The sequence below is a fragment of the Seriola aureovittata genome, chromosome 22, assembly GCF_021018895.1.
Source record: "Seriola aureovittata isolate HTS-2021-v1 ecotype China chromosome 22, ASM2101889v1, whole genome shotgun sequence".
NCBI lineage: Eukaryota > Metazoa > Chordata > Actinopteri > Carangiformes > Carangidae > Seriola > Seriola aureovittata.
Window position 1 is genome coordinate 20,464,264 of NC_079385.1, and position 17,251 is coordinate 20,481,514.

The following is a 17,251-nucleotide window of genomic DNA, read 5'->3' on the forward strand; positions in this document are numbered from 1 at the left end:
TGTGAATAACTTCTTACGAAGCTTGTTTTAGGAAGAAAACCGTGTCTTGTTTGATGACACCTTGTAGTTACTGTACAAAGAAACCTTCATTATGTTTTTAATGTATTTAATGTTTATTTGTAAAAGAGGCAAAAACACAACATGAACAAATGCCACATTTACAACAGAGCCAAAGTTAATTTCCTAATGTCTGTCCCTTTTTAAAATATGTCAAACTCAACAGTAAAATAAATAAAGTAAACCCCGAACACATAAGCAACATTCAGCAGCGGACAGTGAGGTAGAAGGGGTTGGTAGTACGGATCCGATCGGACTGAGAATCACGACCCGGCAGCAGCTACGACATCTGTGTGTAACTATGAAGTCTGGATATACAACCTGATTACTAGAGGTTTTGGTGACGCTAGCAGGAAGCTAGCAGTTTCCCCCTTCCTCCAGTCTTTGTGCTAAGCTAAGCTAAACATGACCTGGACTTATCTCTGTGTTTCCATATGATGTTGCATTTTTGATGCCATGATGATTGAATAATTAGGATGAATGTAAGTGTGATCGTTACTCAGATGTCAGAGCTTGCAGGGTTTGAACAGCGCTGCGTGTTACACTAATATTTATACAGTTTTATTTTCCTCGGCTGTCGTTTCCTTCTCTTCCTGTCTGTTTATCTGTCCGTGTCTCCTCCCTGCAGCATTATTGTCTCTGAACTCCCTGAACTTCATTATCAGTGACAAATTATTTTATTTTCTGTTCTGCTTCCCAGTATTAAAGGTTACAACCGTCGCTGTCACTGTATCGTCGCTCACCGCACAAACACTCAGACAAGCAGGAGGTCAGAGGTCGGCTGAACGGTCAAACCCCAGAAGTGATAAATATGAACAAACACTGCGGTTACAGTTCCTTAAATAGCTGCAGCTGATGAACTCCCACAGCAGTCTGTTCAGAGCGTTATGGCATCATCAATATTAAAGGGTTTTTGCATATTTTCATCAAAAATATCCCAATATTAAAAGAAAAAGTTGTTGTGAGTTTTGTTTCCTATCATTTTAAGATTAGTTAAATGCTTCCAGATGAAACTGTTGAGCAGTTTTCAGTCGCTGTACTGAGGATAAACTCGAATATGCTTCTGTTCCCTCTTTTATTCAGAGAGTGAGACGTTCAGATGGATCTCAATCTACAGATCTGTAGTAATGATGTGGTTAGCTTAGCATAAAGACTGGAAACGAAGGGAAACGGCTATTTGAGACAGTTGAAGTAGGACGCTGACCCACCAAGCTAAAGCTCCATCCAGTCTGAAGGCAGATGTTTAGATATAAATACTGTGAAAGTATACCATCAAATTTATCTTATGGATCAACACTTCAAATTAAACACAGGAACAAAGTGTAGAATATGGAGCTTTAAGTCTTTAAAGCATCTCAACCTTCACACTGTCACATTTTAAGTGACAGGAATATTGAGAAAGTGAGAAAACATCAGATATGAAGGGAAACTTTCTGGTGCCTGGTGAAGCTTTCATCGCAGGGTGGAGCTCAGTGTTTCTAAAGTCGTGGTCCTCAGAAATGTTTTCAGAACAATGGGATCAAAGAGCTGCTCCACCCAACATCTGGAGCTAGAGATGAGACGCTGGTCTCCTGTGGGGGGGGGGGGGGGGGGGTTTCCTCCTTCATGGAGAGCGGAGGCTGAAGCTTCCCTGTCAATCAAGACATGCAGCATAATCCACTTACCGGCTGTCCATCCACACAGTGTGTCACGGACATCTTCACTGAAACAGAGCGCACACTTTGGAGAAGTGGGAGGCGGCTAATGGATTCCTGGAGCTGGAATTACAGTAATCAATATGGGTGGAAACAAAAGTGTGGATGAGAGTTCGTGCATCACTGAACGAAAGAAATGATCTGATCTCGGCGATCCACAGATTTATTGAAATGTTTATTAAAATGACTGTTTGTCTTTATTTATAATACACACAAGGGAATAAATAGGTCTTTGTTTTCATAGAAATACAGTTTTACAGTTAGAAATGTGACCTACTGTGTAGAATGGCTCAGTATACGCAGGTGTGGCCCATGTACCTCATGTTTGTCAGATGTTTCTTCCACATCTGGGCCATGTCTAGTGCACACACAGAAAATCCTCCGGCTGTCAGTCAGTACCGGAGGAAAAAAAAGCCGGACTCGGCCCAGATGTGAAGGTATATGGGCCAGACACGGGCCTAAAGGACCGAGGCGTGGGACTATGTGGGTTCGATCACATTCATAATCCTGGTTCACTGTTAAGGGAAACTTCTTAAATCTTGAGTGAAATAAAACCGTCTTCCCTCATATTCACTGAGGACATGAGTTTTAGATACTCAGAGTTTTATTTCATTGCTTCCTCTTTCCTGATGTTCATCTGTCCTGATGTTCCTCTCTCCTGATGTTCCTCTCTCCTGATGTTCCTCTCTCCTGATGTTCCTCTCCTGATGTTGATCTCTCCTGATGTTCCTCTCTCCTGATGTTCATCTCTCCTGATGTTCCCCTCCTGATGTTGATCTCTCCTGATGTTCCTCTCTCCTGATGTTCATCTCTCCTGATGTTCCCCTCCTGATGTTGATCTCTCCTGATGTTCCTCTCTCCTGATGTTCCTCTCTCTCCTGATGTTCATCTCTCCTGATGTTCCTCTCTCCTGATGTTCCTCTCTCTCCTGATGTTCATCTCTCCTGATGTTCCTCTCCTGATGTTCCTCTCTCCTGATGTTCCTCTCCTGATGTTCCTCTGTCCTGATGTTCATCTGTCCTGATGTTCCTCTCTCCTGATGTTCCTCTCTCCTGATGTTCATCTGTCCTGATGTTCCTCTCTCCTGATGTTCCTCTCTCTCCTGATGTTCCTCTCTCCTGATGTTCATCTGTCCTGATGTTCCTCTCTCCTGATGTTCTTCTCTCCTGATGTTCCTCTCCTGATGTTCCTCTCCTGATGTTCCTCTCTCCTGATGTTCTTCTCTCCTGATGTTCTTCTCTCCTGATGTTCCTCTCCTGATGTTCCTCTCTCCTGATGTTCTTCTCTCCTGATGTTCTTCTCTCCTGATGTTCCTCTCCTGATGTTGATCTCTCCTGATGTTCCTCTCTCCTGATGTTCTTCTCTCCTGATGTTCCTCTCCTGATGTTCCTCTCTCCTGATGTTCTTCTCTCCTGATGTTCTTCTCTCCTGATGTTCCTCTCCTGATGTTGATCTCTCCTGATGTTCCTCTCTCCTGATGTTCTTCTCTCCTGATGTTCCTCTCTCTCCTGATGTTGATCTCTCCTGATGTTCTTCTCTCCTGATGTTCTTCTCTCCTGATGTTCCTCTCCTGATGTTGATCTCTCCTGATGTTCATCTCTCCTGATGTTCCTCTCTCCTGATGTTCCTCTCTCTCCTGATGTTCCTCTCTCCTGATGTTCCTCTCCTGATGTTCCTCTCTCCTGATGTTCCTCTCCTGATGTTCCTCTCCTGATGTTCCTCTCTCTCCTGATGTTCCTCTCTCCTGATGTTCCTCTCTCTCCTGATGTTCCTCTCCTGATGTTCCTCTCTCCTGATGTTCCTCTCTCCTGATGTTCCTCTCCTGATGTTCCTCTCCTGATGTTCCTCTCCTGATGTTCCTCTCTCCTGATGTTCCTCTCTCCTGATGTTCCTCTCTCCTGATGTTCCTCTCTCCTGATGTTCCTCTCCTGATGTTCCTCTCTCCTGATGTTCCTCTCTCCTGATGTTCCTCTCTCCTGATGTTCCTCTCTCCTGATGTTCCTCTCCTGATGTTCCTCTCTCCTGATGTTCCTCTCCTGATGTTCCTCTCTCCTGATGTTCCTCTCCTGATGTTCCTCTCCTGATGTTCCTCTCTCTCCTGATGTTCCTCTCTCCTGATGTTCCTCTCTCTCCTGATGTTCCTCTCTCCTGATGTTCCTCTCTCTCCTGATGTTCCTCTCTCCTGATGTTCCTCTCTCCTGATGTTCCTCTCTCCTGATGTTCCTCTCTCTCCTGATGTTCCTCTCCTGATGTTCCTCTCTCCTGATGTTCCTCTCTCCTGATGTTCCTCTCTCCTGATGTTCCTCTCCTGATGTTCCTCTCTCCTGATGTTCCTCTCTCTCCTGATGTTCCTCTCCTGATGTTCCTCTCTCCTGATGTTCCTCCCTCTCCTGATGTTCCTCTCTCCTGATGTTCCTCTCTCCTGATGTTCCTCTCCTGATGTTCCTCTCTCCTGATGTTCTCTCTCTCCTGATGTTCCTCTCCTGATGTTCCTCTCCTGATGTTCCTCTCTCCTGATGTTCCTCTCCTGATGTTCCTTTCTCCTGATGTTCCTCTCTCTCCTGATGTTCCTCTCTCCTGATGTTCCTCTCTCCTGATGTTCCTCTCCTGATGTTCCTCCCTCTCCTGATGTTCCTCTCCTGATGTTCCTCTCCTGATGTTCCTCTCTCCTGATGTTCCTCTCCTGATGTTCCTCTCCTGATGTTCCTCTCTCCTGACAGGATGTGAGCAGAGCCGCTCCCACAGAGCACCAGTCCGCCTCATGTAGCATCTCTGCATCTGACCCGGTGTCCGGCCTGGACTCCATATCACTGACTGTTCACACACCTGGACGGGACTGCTCCTTCGCCGTGACGTCACTGGACTCCGGAGCAGACAACGCCGAGTGTAAAAGGAGAAGAAGAGGAGACGAGGAGTTGGAGACTAATGAGATCGGAGGCCGGGAGCGAGGAGAGGAGGAGGAGGAGGAGGAAGAGACGGGGGCTAACTCTCTGGGAACCAACCAGCTAGGAGTCGAGGACGGAGGAAACGAGGGAGTCGGAGATGTTTTCACCTGTGTGCTGGATCACCTGGAGCCGGGCACCGCCCACCAGCTGCAGGTTCGATCCCAGACAGACGAGGAGACGTTGAACGTCACGCTGCACACCAGTAAGTGAGCAGAGTAAACACAAACACGTGTGTGTGGCGTCAAAACAACGCGCTGTCAAATGACGTCATTAACACTTTGACTAATTTTAGTCGAACGATCTGAAGTCGCTGTTTGTTTGTATTGATTGATCCGTTCCAGGTTCTCCCATGAACAGGTGGAACCAATAACATTATTGATGGCTCGGTTCCATTAAGGGGGGGGGGCAGGTCACTCAGTACCAGAACACTGACACATGTAAATGGAAGTGGGCCATGAATAATTTTATGTTACACCTGTGTTTGACCTGTGGAGAAAGGTCAGTTACACAGATACAGAGGCTTTATGTTGCCACAGCTGTAGTTATAGCAACATCCCAGATAAATATTTTACATATAAAACATGCGATTGATATTGATTGAACTACTTGAGAGAGGCCGATTCTACAGCTGCAGCGATTGATCTATTAGTCAGTTGACAGATAATTAAGTATCAGCTGTTTTGATAATTGAATTGTCGTTGTTCATCAGTTTTTCAACTTTAAAGCAATCAAAGAAAAAATAGGGAAGAAACTAATGGATCAGGTGTTGTGTCTTATTAGTGATCGATCGATCAATTATTCAAACTCCTACTTAACAATCTGACAAGTATTTTCTACAAAATGTCATAAAAGGGTGAAAAACGCTTGTAGCAAATATCTACAACCAAAAGATTCGATTTCCCTCCAAAACTTTTCCCTAGAGAAGCTGTAACCTGTCGACCGGTTTCATCAGTTCAAAATTAAATGTCCGCCGTTTCATTTCCTGTTGATCATCTAATGTAAAGAGTTTCCTGCAGTTTAATCACCTACAACATTCATTTGCTGCACGCCATACTTCGTTAGCACACTGTTGTGGAGCGTCTGAGGGTTTTATGTTCGTATGCAGGTGTGGCTGCACACACCTGTACCTGTGGCAACCTGCCATGTTACCTGTTGGAGACGTCTGAATTCACTTCTCAGTATTTACTGTTGTGTTCTGTTTTGTTCTATTGTTTCCATCTCCTCTGACCTCTGCTCGTTTGAAGTGAAGGAACACGACTCGACCTCCATGTCGCGTCAACTCTTTGTGTGTGTGTGTGTGTGTGTGTGTGTGTGTGTGTGTGTGTGTGTGTGTCTCAGAGTTAATGTCATGTAGCTTCCCCTCTCTGTAGCTCTGTGATTAGCTACAGGAACCACTGCCCTGCTGAGCGAGAATGATAGAGCAGTAAAAGTACATGAAAGTGTGTGTGTGTGTGTGTGTGCGTGCGTGTGTGTGTGTGTGTGTGTGTGTGTGTGTGTGTTGTGTCCACAGTGGCGGGCGTCCAGAACAGAAGTTGGACCCTCAGTGTGTATTTCCATCGTGGGCAGAGCTCAGGGTTCAGCCATTTCCTGCCTCCATTGTTCCTTTGTTCTGTGGGAAGCACTGGGAAAAGGGCGTGAGGGTGTGTGTGTGTGTGTGTGTGTGTGTGTGTGTGTGTGTGTGTGTGTGTGGTGTGTGTGTGTGTGTGTGTGTGTGTGTGTGTGTGTGTGTGTGTTGCATTCGGAGGAAACGGGGTGTTACTGCGCCCAGTCGACACCCGACTTTAACCTTCTCAGCGATGCAAAACACTTCTTCTGTGGTGTTTGTGGTTCCTTATCTTTGGAGACACTGACTGTTGCATTCAATGACCCTCAGAACTTCACACAACCTGCTGGTTTATTTTTACCTGTTTAACTTCAAAGCTGCAGTAATGAACTGTTTGGCCACCTGGGGGCGGCAGGACGAGCTGAGGGCCCCACATCAGACATATAGAAACTACTCTCTTACTTATCATCCATGTGTTGTGGTGTTTGTGTCACCTGATGAATCTCTCTTTCTTGATTAAATAATAAATGATTCTTATTGTATTACTTTGACTCATGATCTGTTGTGGAGGTTTTATAGATGAGTTATAACTGACACATACATAAATAAACATGTGAAAATGTCCTTAAATCTACTATATAATGTGTTCGTGACTGTATAGACTTAATGAGTGTTGAGACTGAACCAGATAAGAAATGTGCTGTAAAACCAAAACTAGTTGCTAAAAGAGGCTGCAAATTCACAGTGACACGTTTCATCTAGAGTGGTGGACTCTTCAAACTCTGTGATTTCCCTCCAAACGCAGCTTCTGCTTCTTTTCACTCCTCCATAAACCGTGAGTGACAGAAACGTCCACGGCCCGACTGAAAATGGTGAAAATGGTTTTGTTTGTTTGTGTGTCACTCAGGGCAGAGATGAGATGTCGCAGCCTGATAATATTGTTCCACCTCAGCTTGAAGCGCCAGCGGCGACACGGCGGCACAAATACAAACACTTAACCCGGTCAGAGAGCTGAGAGTAAGCAGGGGGCTCTTAAACAGGCGGATGGTGTTTTTAGTGTGTGTGTGTGTGTGTGTGTGTGTGTGTGTGTGTGTGTGTGTGTGTGTGTGTGTGTGTGTGTGTCAGGACTCCCACAGTGCTCACACTTTGATGACAAGGCCACAGATTTGAGGAGCTGGATCCTTTTCCTGTCTGACTGAACCTCACGCTCAAAACAGATAAATCACTCTAAAGGAACAGTCCCACTGTTTGGGGAAACTGTGTAGATTTTCCATGTAGCCTTTGTGCTAAGCTAGGTCACGGTCTTGACCTGATTTAGTCCTGGACACACACAGAGATGAAACTGGTTTCCATCATCAAGATGATTTCCAAAAATATCACTGGTGGTCTCTACATTTTCACTTCCAACGCCTTTAACTATGACGAGAATTATAATATAGTTGTGTGTTGTGTTTATTAAAGCGACTATTTTCTGACTGTGTGCGTTGTGTTGCTTCAGGGCCGTCGGCGGTGAGCGGCCTGGCAGTGACCTCCAGGACCTGCTGCAGCCTGGGTCTTTCCTGGCAGGCCGGCCCCGGCAGGACGGAGCGCTTCAGGCTGCAGCTGTGGGAACCTCCTCAGAGTCTGTATCAGTCCGCTTCTTTATGAATACTCTTCACGCTTCTGCTATTTATCTCATGTTTATGTGTTTGTTTGTTTCCTGACCAACAAACTCGAAACTGTTTGTTTTATATAAAACTGTGGGCTCAAGTTCAGGGCTAAGCTAACTGTATGCTACATGCAGCACAAATCAAACTCAACAAAACACCACATGCAAAACAGCACAAGACAAAAAATCTACAGTGATACAAAAATTACAAATAATTTACTTGTTCACGTTCTTTGTTTTTAGTTTGTTATATAAACCAACATTCTGTCCAATAAACAAGCTGCTAGAGAGTCATGTGACCTTTTGTTTAACCTTCCTCCTTCTTCTTCTTCTTCTTCTTCTCCTCTGTGTCTGCAGGTCTCCTGAAGAACGAGACGTTAGAGAGCACGACGACACAACACACACTCCACGACCTGACGCCCGGGAGACTGTACAACGTTACCGTGGTGACGGAGGCCGGCGCTCTGCAGAACAGCAGGATGGTCGAGGCCCAGACAGGTACGTACCGAGAGAGAGAGAGAGAGAGAGAGAGAGAGACAGAGAGAGAGGGGGGGAGGGAGAGAGAGAGAGAGAGAGAGAGAGAGAGAGAGAGAGAGAGAGAGAGAGAGAGAGAGAGAGAGAGAGAGAGACAGAGAAAGAGAGAGAGAGACAGAGAGACAGAGAGAGACAGAGAGAGAGAGAGAGAGAGAGAGAGGGGGGAATGAAAGAAAGAAAGATATTTTATATCTGTCTCTTTTTCTCTCTAGTTCCCTCCGCTGTTTCAAACCTCACCACTGACCTTAGCAACAGCACGAGCTTGCTGTTGTCATGGCAACGGCCCAAAGGTGACCTGGACGAGCTCATAGTCACCCTCTTCTCGACCAATGGCACGAGCCGCTGGGAGACGACGCTTCCGTCGGACGCCACAGAGGTGGCCATCCATCAGCTGACCCCCGGCTCGACCTATCAGGTGGCAGTAACGTCCAGGAGTGGCGAGCTGACGAGCCAATCGGAAAGCACCGTCAGCACAGGTGAGTTCTTCTTTTCATTTCTGTTCTTTTGTCTTCTTCTTGTCTTTTTACCTCTTTTCTTCATCATGTTCGTTTCTTGTCTCCAGCTCCAGCAGCGGCGTCCCTCCTCTCGCTGTCTCCCTCCTCCTCCGGCGACCTCCTCCTGTCTTGGACGCCCCCTCCTGGCCACTGGGAGAGCTACAGGCTGTTCCTGTTCGACGGCTTCCAGCAGTTAGTCAACACCACTCTGGACCGTGAGGCGGTGAGGTTCGTCTTCCCTGGGACGGGTCTAACGCCTGGGAGGACGTACAGAGCCGTGGTGATGGTGGAGAGCGGAGGACTGGCGGCTGAGAGCAGCTGTGAAGGATCAACAGGTGAAACTACTGTAAAAATAAAGAACAGGAAATACTTACACCTAACAACAAATACACAGGTGTGACTGAAAAAATGCATTCATGCAAAAATATAACAAAATACATATGATACATATTACTGTGGAAATATATAACAGCAAATACACGTCAGTACAGAAATATTCAGACCTGAACCTAAACTGTCTTCATGCAGCTCCTGCTCCGGCGGTGGACCTCCACATTCGACACTCGGACGAGACCTCGCTCAGCGCCATGTGGAGCCACGCCCCCTCTGGGTCACGTGACAGCTACTTCCTCACCATTAGCCACGGTAATCATTAACGTCTCACTGACAAACCAAACCAAAGGTAAGAGCTGGCCGCCATATTGTAATTATTCCGTCCTATGTCCCGTAGATAACGCCACCGTGGATACCAGGGAGGTGGAGCCTAACATGAGGGAATGCACGTTCAACATCCTCACACCTGGGAGACGCTACACCATCACTGTGACAACCAGGAGCGGGAAACTGAACACATCTGTGTCTGTGGAGGGAAGGACAGGTATGTGTCTTCACATGTTACCTTAAAGCCTCGGTCAGCTTTAGGTGAAAGTAGAATCAAGGTCGAACTTTATAAAACAGAATTATTGTTTTAGAAATTCACCTTAAAAGAATAAATACATTTATTTAGTTATTTTCAAACTTTTACTGAGAAACCCATTTTTTCTGGGAATTCAAGGACTGAAATTATAAAAGTTCAACTTATTATGAAGTTTTTAAAAACATGCACCTTGTTTTGTTGCCATCAGTGCCATGAAAGAATTTGTCCGTGTGTGTGTGTGTGTGTGTGTGTGTGTGTGTGTGTGTGTGTGTGTGTGTGTGTGTGTGTGTGTGTTGCAGTTCCCATGGCGTTGCAAACCATCACCCTGAGGAGCTCAGGAGTCGACAGCCTCCAGGCATCATGGGAGAAACCACCAGGGGGCGTGGACTCGTACACACTGACGCTGCTGCAAGACAGGTGTGTGTGTGTGTGTGTGTGTGTGTGTGTGTGTGTGTGAGAACCAGATTTATTCAGGGAAATATTCGACTTCTCTCAAATAGGAAGAGAGGAATCAGTTGTGTGTGTGTTTGCAATCTTTTACATTAAACTGGAAACTGGACGTTGTTGATGATGGAAAATGATGATGAGTGTGGACACTAAACAGTCGTCTTCCTCCTCCACAGCTCTGTGCTTCAGAACGTCAGTGTTGCAGTCGGTTCTTCCTCTCTGCTGCTCTCTGGTTTGACGCCCGGCGCCCTCTACAGGCTGCAGGCTGCCACTGTCAGCGGGGGGCTGCAGTCTAAAAGCACCAGTCTGGAGGGACGCACAGGTGAGAGCCTCCTCTACCTGAACCTGATATCTGAACCTTTGTTCTCCTGCTGAGCTGATTAAATTTGTTGTTTATTTACTTTTTGGAAACACTTTATTTCAGAGAATATGAGAAAAAGACCCTATTTAAATACAAAGAAATATTTGTTCAGTTATTTTTGGAAACTTTATTCAGTTTTCTATGGTAACACGTCACTTTATAACTATATTATATTGTTTTATACAGAGACATAAACGTCCATTCATACTCCTGCTGTGGACAATTTATTAATTAACCATTAATAAACACATAAATATCTGCATACAGATGCAGTGCAGTGTGTTATAAACCATTTTTACTACATGTTAATACAGTTCTAATAAATGATAAATATGGAGAGTTAAAGAAAGATGTTGCTGGTTCAACTTGTAATTCATTAATTTGAATTTTATTGACTGAAAGCTGTTTTCCAAATTTCATAGTTCTTATCTGGAGAATTAAAATAAATGAATAGGATATTACCAGTACAATAAAGCTTTACCATTATTTGATCTTTGTTCATCATTAAAAACACATTGATTTTTACTTTTCATGCATGTATTCATGTGTTTACAACCTCAAATCATATTTGAATACATATATAGATGAAAAAAAATCCCACTTTAACTGAGTGAGAACATGTCAACCTGGTTTTCAACTTCAAGTTATTTTTTCACCAAATTCCTAAAGGTCACAGCTCCAGTTTTCCTCGCTCAGCAGAATCCGATGTGATGATTGAAATATTACAATTTGCATTAACCACAATTTTTACTGCCTGTTTTTATCTGTTATGAGAAAAAAATGATCAACGAAAATATGACTTTCCAGTTTGTTTTCCTCAGTTACTAGAAGCCAGAATAATAATAACACACACACACACACACACACACACACACACACACACACACACACACACACACACACCCAAACACACTCTCCTCTCGGTTATATAAGACTGTTTGATTGCCGGTCAGTTGGGCTCTTATTGTGTAGAGACAATATCCCCACTCAGGATTTGTGTTGTTTCCCTTCAAACACATTCAGCTGCTGCTTAAGAGGAAAAAACTCAGTGACCCGCTCAGTGACCAGCGAGTGCACAGTCCTCAGACAGAACATAAATATGAACAGTTTACATTGCGTGTCACCGTCTGAAGATGCAGCTGTCTGCTCATCTGTAAAATAACAGAGCACAGAACATGTCCTGGAAGTGTTTGTTTACAGAGGCTTGATTATAAATCAGAGAAAATATTGGTACGAATGTTAAATTCATGACTTCATTGAGTCAGATACAGTTAATGAAAGAAAATCTGTATTTTCCGACCATATGAACAGCCATTGATCATGTGTTTCTGGACTGATCGTAATCAAATACAACACCTTTACCTGCATCAGAAAACATTATCAACAATGAGATTCAGTTGAAAGCTCTTGAAAAAGCGAGTAAGTGAACGACTAATTGTTAAACTGCTTTTTCAAAGATCAAGAAAAGAATGACTGTGTCTGCTGTTTTGGGACATTTAGAGTTTATTATCTAAACCTTTATGGATTTATATGAGAACAGTGTGTGTGTGTGTGTATGTGTGTGTGTGTGTGTGTGTGTGTGTGTGTGAATGTGTGTGTGTGTGTGTGAGTGTGTGTGTGTGTGTGTGTGTCTGTGTCTGTGTATTTCTACGTGATAACATCAGAGAGTCTTTAGAACAATAGCTGAAATACCAGAAGGAAAGTTTGGAATGTTCCAGACACACAAAGACGCCCTGCTCAAAGGCTACACACACACACACACACACACACACACACACACACACACACACACACACACACACACACACACACACACACACACACACACCTTCCTGCTCAGAGAACCTATTGTGTTCCCACAGAATGTCCCAGTTCCCAGTTATTATTATTTTCAGGACAGACTCTGTGTGTGTGTGTGTGTGTGTGTGTGTGTGTGTGTGTGTGTGTGTGTGTGTGTGTAACATGTTGGCAAAACAAACCCCGCCCCGAGCCTCCTCAGATGACCTTCTATTGGTCAATAGATGGCATTTAAATACGGACTATGTTCCTTTGTATTAGCTCAGTGTGATGGTCAGAGCATGATTCCACCGCTCAGCCAGCTGTGTTGCTAACGCTCAAAGCTAACGCTCAAAGCTAACGTTAGCTTGCTGAAATACGACCCTTGTACAGTAATAGAGGTGAAGTGGAGAATGGTAGATACGTTATGAAAAGAATAAATGTCACTGATGTTATCGTAAGTTAACAGTCTGACTGTACAAATCCTTTAAGAAAATAAATTTAAATTTAAGACCAAATTTAAGACCAATTCGCATTACAATATTATTTATTTTATGAATTTATTGTATTGTTTATATTATTTACAATCTGTGTACTGATGTGTGATTTTATATGTTTAATTTTTTTCACACCACTCAAACCACTTATTGTTTATAAATTTATTTTTTCAAGAATAATAAAGAAAATCGTCTTTTTCTTTCAGACCCAGCGTCCGTGTCCGAGGTAACCGTTGCTAACGGCGGCAAATCGGACGCTCTGCATGTGTCATGGCGTCCGGCGGTGGGCGTGGTGGACAGTTACCTGGTCCGTCTTCAGGAGCGCGATAAAACCGTGCACACGCTCGCCGTGTCGCGCGCCTCGCCGCCCGAGTGCTCCTTCAGCTCGCTGGTCGCCGGGCGACTGTACTCGGTTGTCATAGTAACGAGGAGCGGCGGCCTGGAGAACTCCACCACGGTTCAAGCACGAACACGTAAGGAGGGATAATTTACTCATTTTACATTTATGTTAATTGTGTTTTACTGTACTTGTATTTACCTTTATGTTTGTATCATAGTTGGCACGTGCATTGGAGTTTACAGTTCATTTTAATGAATTTATTTTTATAGGCTTTGTATTGTAATAACAGTTACATAACTCTTACCTCAAGTAACCAAACAAACTGTGTCGAGATGATAGTAAACATATCTGAATGTTGTATTTAAATTATAATTATAATATATATAATATATAATTATATAATTATAATAATAGGCTTTATTATATAAATATATTTTTAAATTTTGTTCTTTATTTTCTTGTTTGTTTTGCAGAACCTGCCACTGTGCAAAACCCAACAGCTGTTCACTCTGCAAGAGACGACTTCCTTAAGGTGTGTTAGTCATCATAACTTTTTATTATTTTTCAATTTTTATTTTTGTAATTGAAAAAATAATTTTTTAGTATTATAGTTTTTTTTTTGACTGGTTAGTTTTATTGATTTTGATAAGACAAGACAAACAATAACAAAAGAAAGAAGATATTGACAACAATAATCAATAAAAAACAATAAAAAAACAATTGTTTGTGTAAATACACTGTGTCTGTTCACATGTATTTACACATTCACAGATACATTTAGCTAATAAATATTTTTAAATTTTTTATAGAATTTACCTGAAAATGATTAATTAAGATAAATAATTCTTATTTATTTAACAGTAATGTCAGTACCATCGGTACTACAGAAGTATGACAGCAGTGTTATGTTGAGTTCAGGTGTACTGGCGTCACGCGGCAGGAGATCTGGACCGTTACGTGGTTCTGATCCGCTACAACCACAGCGTCCTGCAGAACAAGAGCGTCTCCACCGGACACAGCGAGTGCGACTTCTCGTCCCTGACGCCGGGAAGACTCTACACCGTCACCGTGGAAACCTGGAGCGGAGGCTACGTCAGCAGCGTCTCCACCGACGGACGCACCTGTGAGTCACTGACATGACACGTGTTTAACGTGTTTTGTGTTTTTCTGGAGGATTTAAAGCGAATGTCTCGGTTTTTTTTTGCTTCAGTTCCAGCAGCTGTTGGAAATCTGTCGCTAGGCAACGCAGGGACAGGTGATCTGACTGTGGCCTGGAGCCCCGCCCACGGAGATGTGGACCATTATGAGGTGTGATAAGTAAAGACTGTATGTGTGTTGTGAGTGTTGTAGCCTGTAGGGGGCGCTGCTGCGGCTGCAGGGGTTTTTAGTATCGTCCTCACTCGTCTCCAGGTCACTCTGCTCTTCAACGACACTCGGGTTTTCCCTCCGGTCACGTTGGGCAGCGAGTTGCGGCGTCACCGGCTGACCTCTCTGACCCCCGGGCGTCTCTATAAGATCGTGGTGTCGACGTTCAGCGGACCAAACCAGAGAGCGCAGTTCATCGAGGGACGGACAGGTGGGAGGACGTTACACATCACTGATGATTTGTCTTCAGAGTTTAATGGATCCAGTTCTGATGAATCCAGTTTCTCCTCTCCAGTTCCCAGTCCGGTGGGAAACCTCCACATGGCTCCTCAACGTGGTCTGAAGGACTCTGCTGGTGGACTCCTGGTCACCTGGACCCCCGGACACGGAGACCTGGACATGTACATCGTCTCCTTGACGACCACGGTCAGTCCAGCTGCACGTATCAGGAAGAGCAAAACAAATAGACGATGTATTGATAGATAGATAAATGATTAGATGATCATCCGGCTGTCACTAATAACACTCATCTTCTTACTTCCTGTTTCCAGGACGGCATCGCTGTCGAGAGTCGTCCTGTCCCTAAACACGTCTCCTCTCTGGACTTCCTGGATCTGATCCCAGGCCACGCCTACACCGTCACCATCCAATCACTGAGCGGGAAGCTGACCAATACAAACACAGTCACCGGTAGAACAGGTAAGACTGAACGATGGATGAGATTAAAATCAATGTATATGAGTATGTTAATACTGATTATCGTGTGTGTGTGTGTGTGTGTGTGTGTGTGTGTGTGTGTGTGTGTGTGTGTGTGTGTGTGTGTGTGTCCTCCTCCAGCTCCAGCCAGTGTCACCGCCCTGCAGGCAGATAACGACCACACCACCCACAGCCTGACCGTCAGCTGGGAGCGGCCGGTGGGCGTGTACGACAGCTACAGTCTGCAGCTGCTGGACGAGGCCGGCGCCATGGCGGCCAATCGGTCGGTGTCGGTGGAGAGTCGCAGCGAGCGGTTCGAAGGTCTGACCTCAGGGAAGCGTTATAGTGTGAGGCTGGTGACGCTGAGCGGCGGCGTCCCGTCTCTGGAGGCCACAGCGGACGGACAAACACGTGAGTCACTACCACATACACGAGATCATTTACAAATTAATCAATTAATCAATTAATTAAAACTCAGACGAACTCTGTCCTCCTCTGATCCAGGTCCGGCTGCAGTCAGTAACCTCACGGTCACGTCGGCCAACACCTCCTCGCTCTCCTTCTCCTGGCGACCTTCAGACGGCCACGTCGAAATCTATGATCTGTCGCTCTACAGCGTCGCCGAGGCAACAGCCAATCACAGGCCGGATGCTGCAGGGAGCAGGAAGGAGCATCACCAGGTGGGTGGAGCTTTGATCCTCCCAGACTGACGCCTGACAGGTCACCTACAGGTGTGTCAGAACTGGTGTGATACTGTGTGGTGTGTTCAGGGTCTAGGGGACCTGTGTGATATTGTGTGGTGTGTTCAGGGTCTAGGGGACCCGGTGTGATATTGTGTGGTGTGTTCAGGGTCGAGGGGACCAGGTGGACCTGCAGAAGGTCGGCCCGACCGCAGACAGCTGTGTGTTCTCCGGACTGAGAGCAGGAAGTTTGTACAGGCTGCAGGTGGTGAGCTGGAGCAGAGACATGAACAGCGACTCCTCCGTCCTCGCCAGAACTGGTCAGTCGATACATCATCATCATTTTATTATTATTGACACAGCAGATACAGATGGTTACATTAACTTTTTTGTTTTGGATCGTCTTCATCTTTTCTTCTGTTCTGTTCTTCAGTCCCGTCTCCAGTTTCGTCTCTTCTGGTTCAGAGCTCAGGACGGACGGACAGACTGACGGTCAGCTGGCAGCACGGCGAGGGCAGCTGGAGCGGCTATCAGGTAAACACACGCATGGGAGTCACTGGAAAAAATCCTGGGAAATAACAAAAACGCTCTAAATTTTCTAGAAAATGGCAAGTTATGGTGAGAACTGTTTCAGACGACACTGTATTTCCTTCGTGACGTCTTTTCAGCAGCTGAATTTACATTAGAAATCATATTGTTGGCGCACAGCTCTGATCTGAAACTCGTGCCAAGACTCGTGACGGGACGTTCAAGTGTTATTTTCCCTCAGAACATCGGGTGTGGACTTCCTACATGTATTGAGCAGATGGAGTTTTCAAGTATCGAGTGGAAGTTAAATTGAATGACTCATTATTCTCTTGAAATATGAAGCTGTTGGTCAAATAAGGCTGATTAACTAAATAAACAGCTCTACCTTGGTATGTGTTCTCATCGCATCTAAATGATCTGGTAAATAAAAAGTATGCAGCAGGGATCAGGAGAAGTATCCGCACAGTTCTTTTACACAGTATCTTTACTGTGTAAAAGAACCAGGATGTATCAGCTAAGTCTTACTATTTCAGTGTAGTTAGCATGTCTGGTAAGCTAGCATGCTAAATTTAAGTTTAGCATTATAAAAAATGTCTAAATTGGCTTTTGATTTTTTAAGTTTTTCAGCTGTAAGATTTTTTTTTTCTGAATACTTCGCCAGTTAAAAAAAAAAAAGAAAAAAAGTCAAACAAACAAACAAACAAACAAACAAACAAAACATGACCACGCC

General features: G+C 44.6%; 1 protein-coding gene across 1 annotated transcript in view; it reads left to right on the forward strand.

Moving 5' to 3' along the window:
• The window catches only part of LOC130163383 (receptor-type tyrosine-protein phosphatase beta-like), a 34,969-nt gene that overhangs the window by 1,366 nt on the left and 16,352 nt on the right, over positions 1 to 17,251 (forward strand). Inside the window, exons 2-21 of the mRNA XM_056367544.1 lie at positions 4,472 to 4,898; positions 7,738 to 7,860; positions 8,245 to 8,385; positions 8,634 to 8,897; positions 8,984 to 9,250; positions 9,444 to 9,560; positions 9,646 to 9,792; positions 10,131 to 10,248; positions 10,455 to 10,600; positions 13,119 to 13,385; positions 13,726 to 13,784; positions 14,171 to 14,375; positions 14,463 to 14,560; positions 14,663 to 14,828; positions 14,913 to 15,043; positions 15,169 to 15,316; positions 15,455 to 15,724; positions 15,818 to 15,993; positions 16,163 to 16,313; positions 16,427 to 16,527. Coding sequence (XP_056223519.1) covers positions 4,472 to 4,898; positions 7,738 to 7,860; positions 8,245 to 8,385; positions 8,634 to 8,897; positions 8,984 to 9,250; positions 9,444 to 9,560; positions 9,646 to 9,792; positions 10,131 to 10,248; positions 10,455 to 10,600; positions 13,119 to 13,385; positions 13,726 to 13,784; positions 14,171 to 14,375; positions 14,463 to 14,560; positions 14,663 to 14,828; positions 14,913 to 15,043; positions 15,169 to 15,316; positions 15,455 to 15,724; positions 15,818 to 15,993; positions 16,163 to 16,313; positions 16,427 to 16,527 — 3,522 coding nt within the window. The remainder of the gene's footprint in view (positions 1 to 4,471; positions 4,899 to 7,737; positions 7,861 to 8,244; positions 8,386 to 8,633; positions 8,898 to 8,983; positions 9,251 to 9,443; positions 9,561 to 9,645; positions 9,793 to 10,130; positions 10,249 to 10,454; positions 10,601 to 13,118; positions 13,386 to 13,725; positions 13,785 to 14,170; positions 14,376 to 14,462; positions 14,561 to 14,662; positions 14,829 to 14,912; positions 15,044 to 15,168; positions 15,317 to 15,454; positions 15,725 to 15,817; positions 15,994 to 16,162; positions 16,314 to 16,426; positions 16,528 to 17,251) is intronic.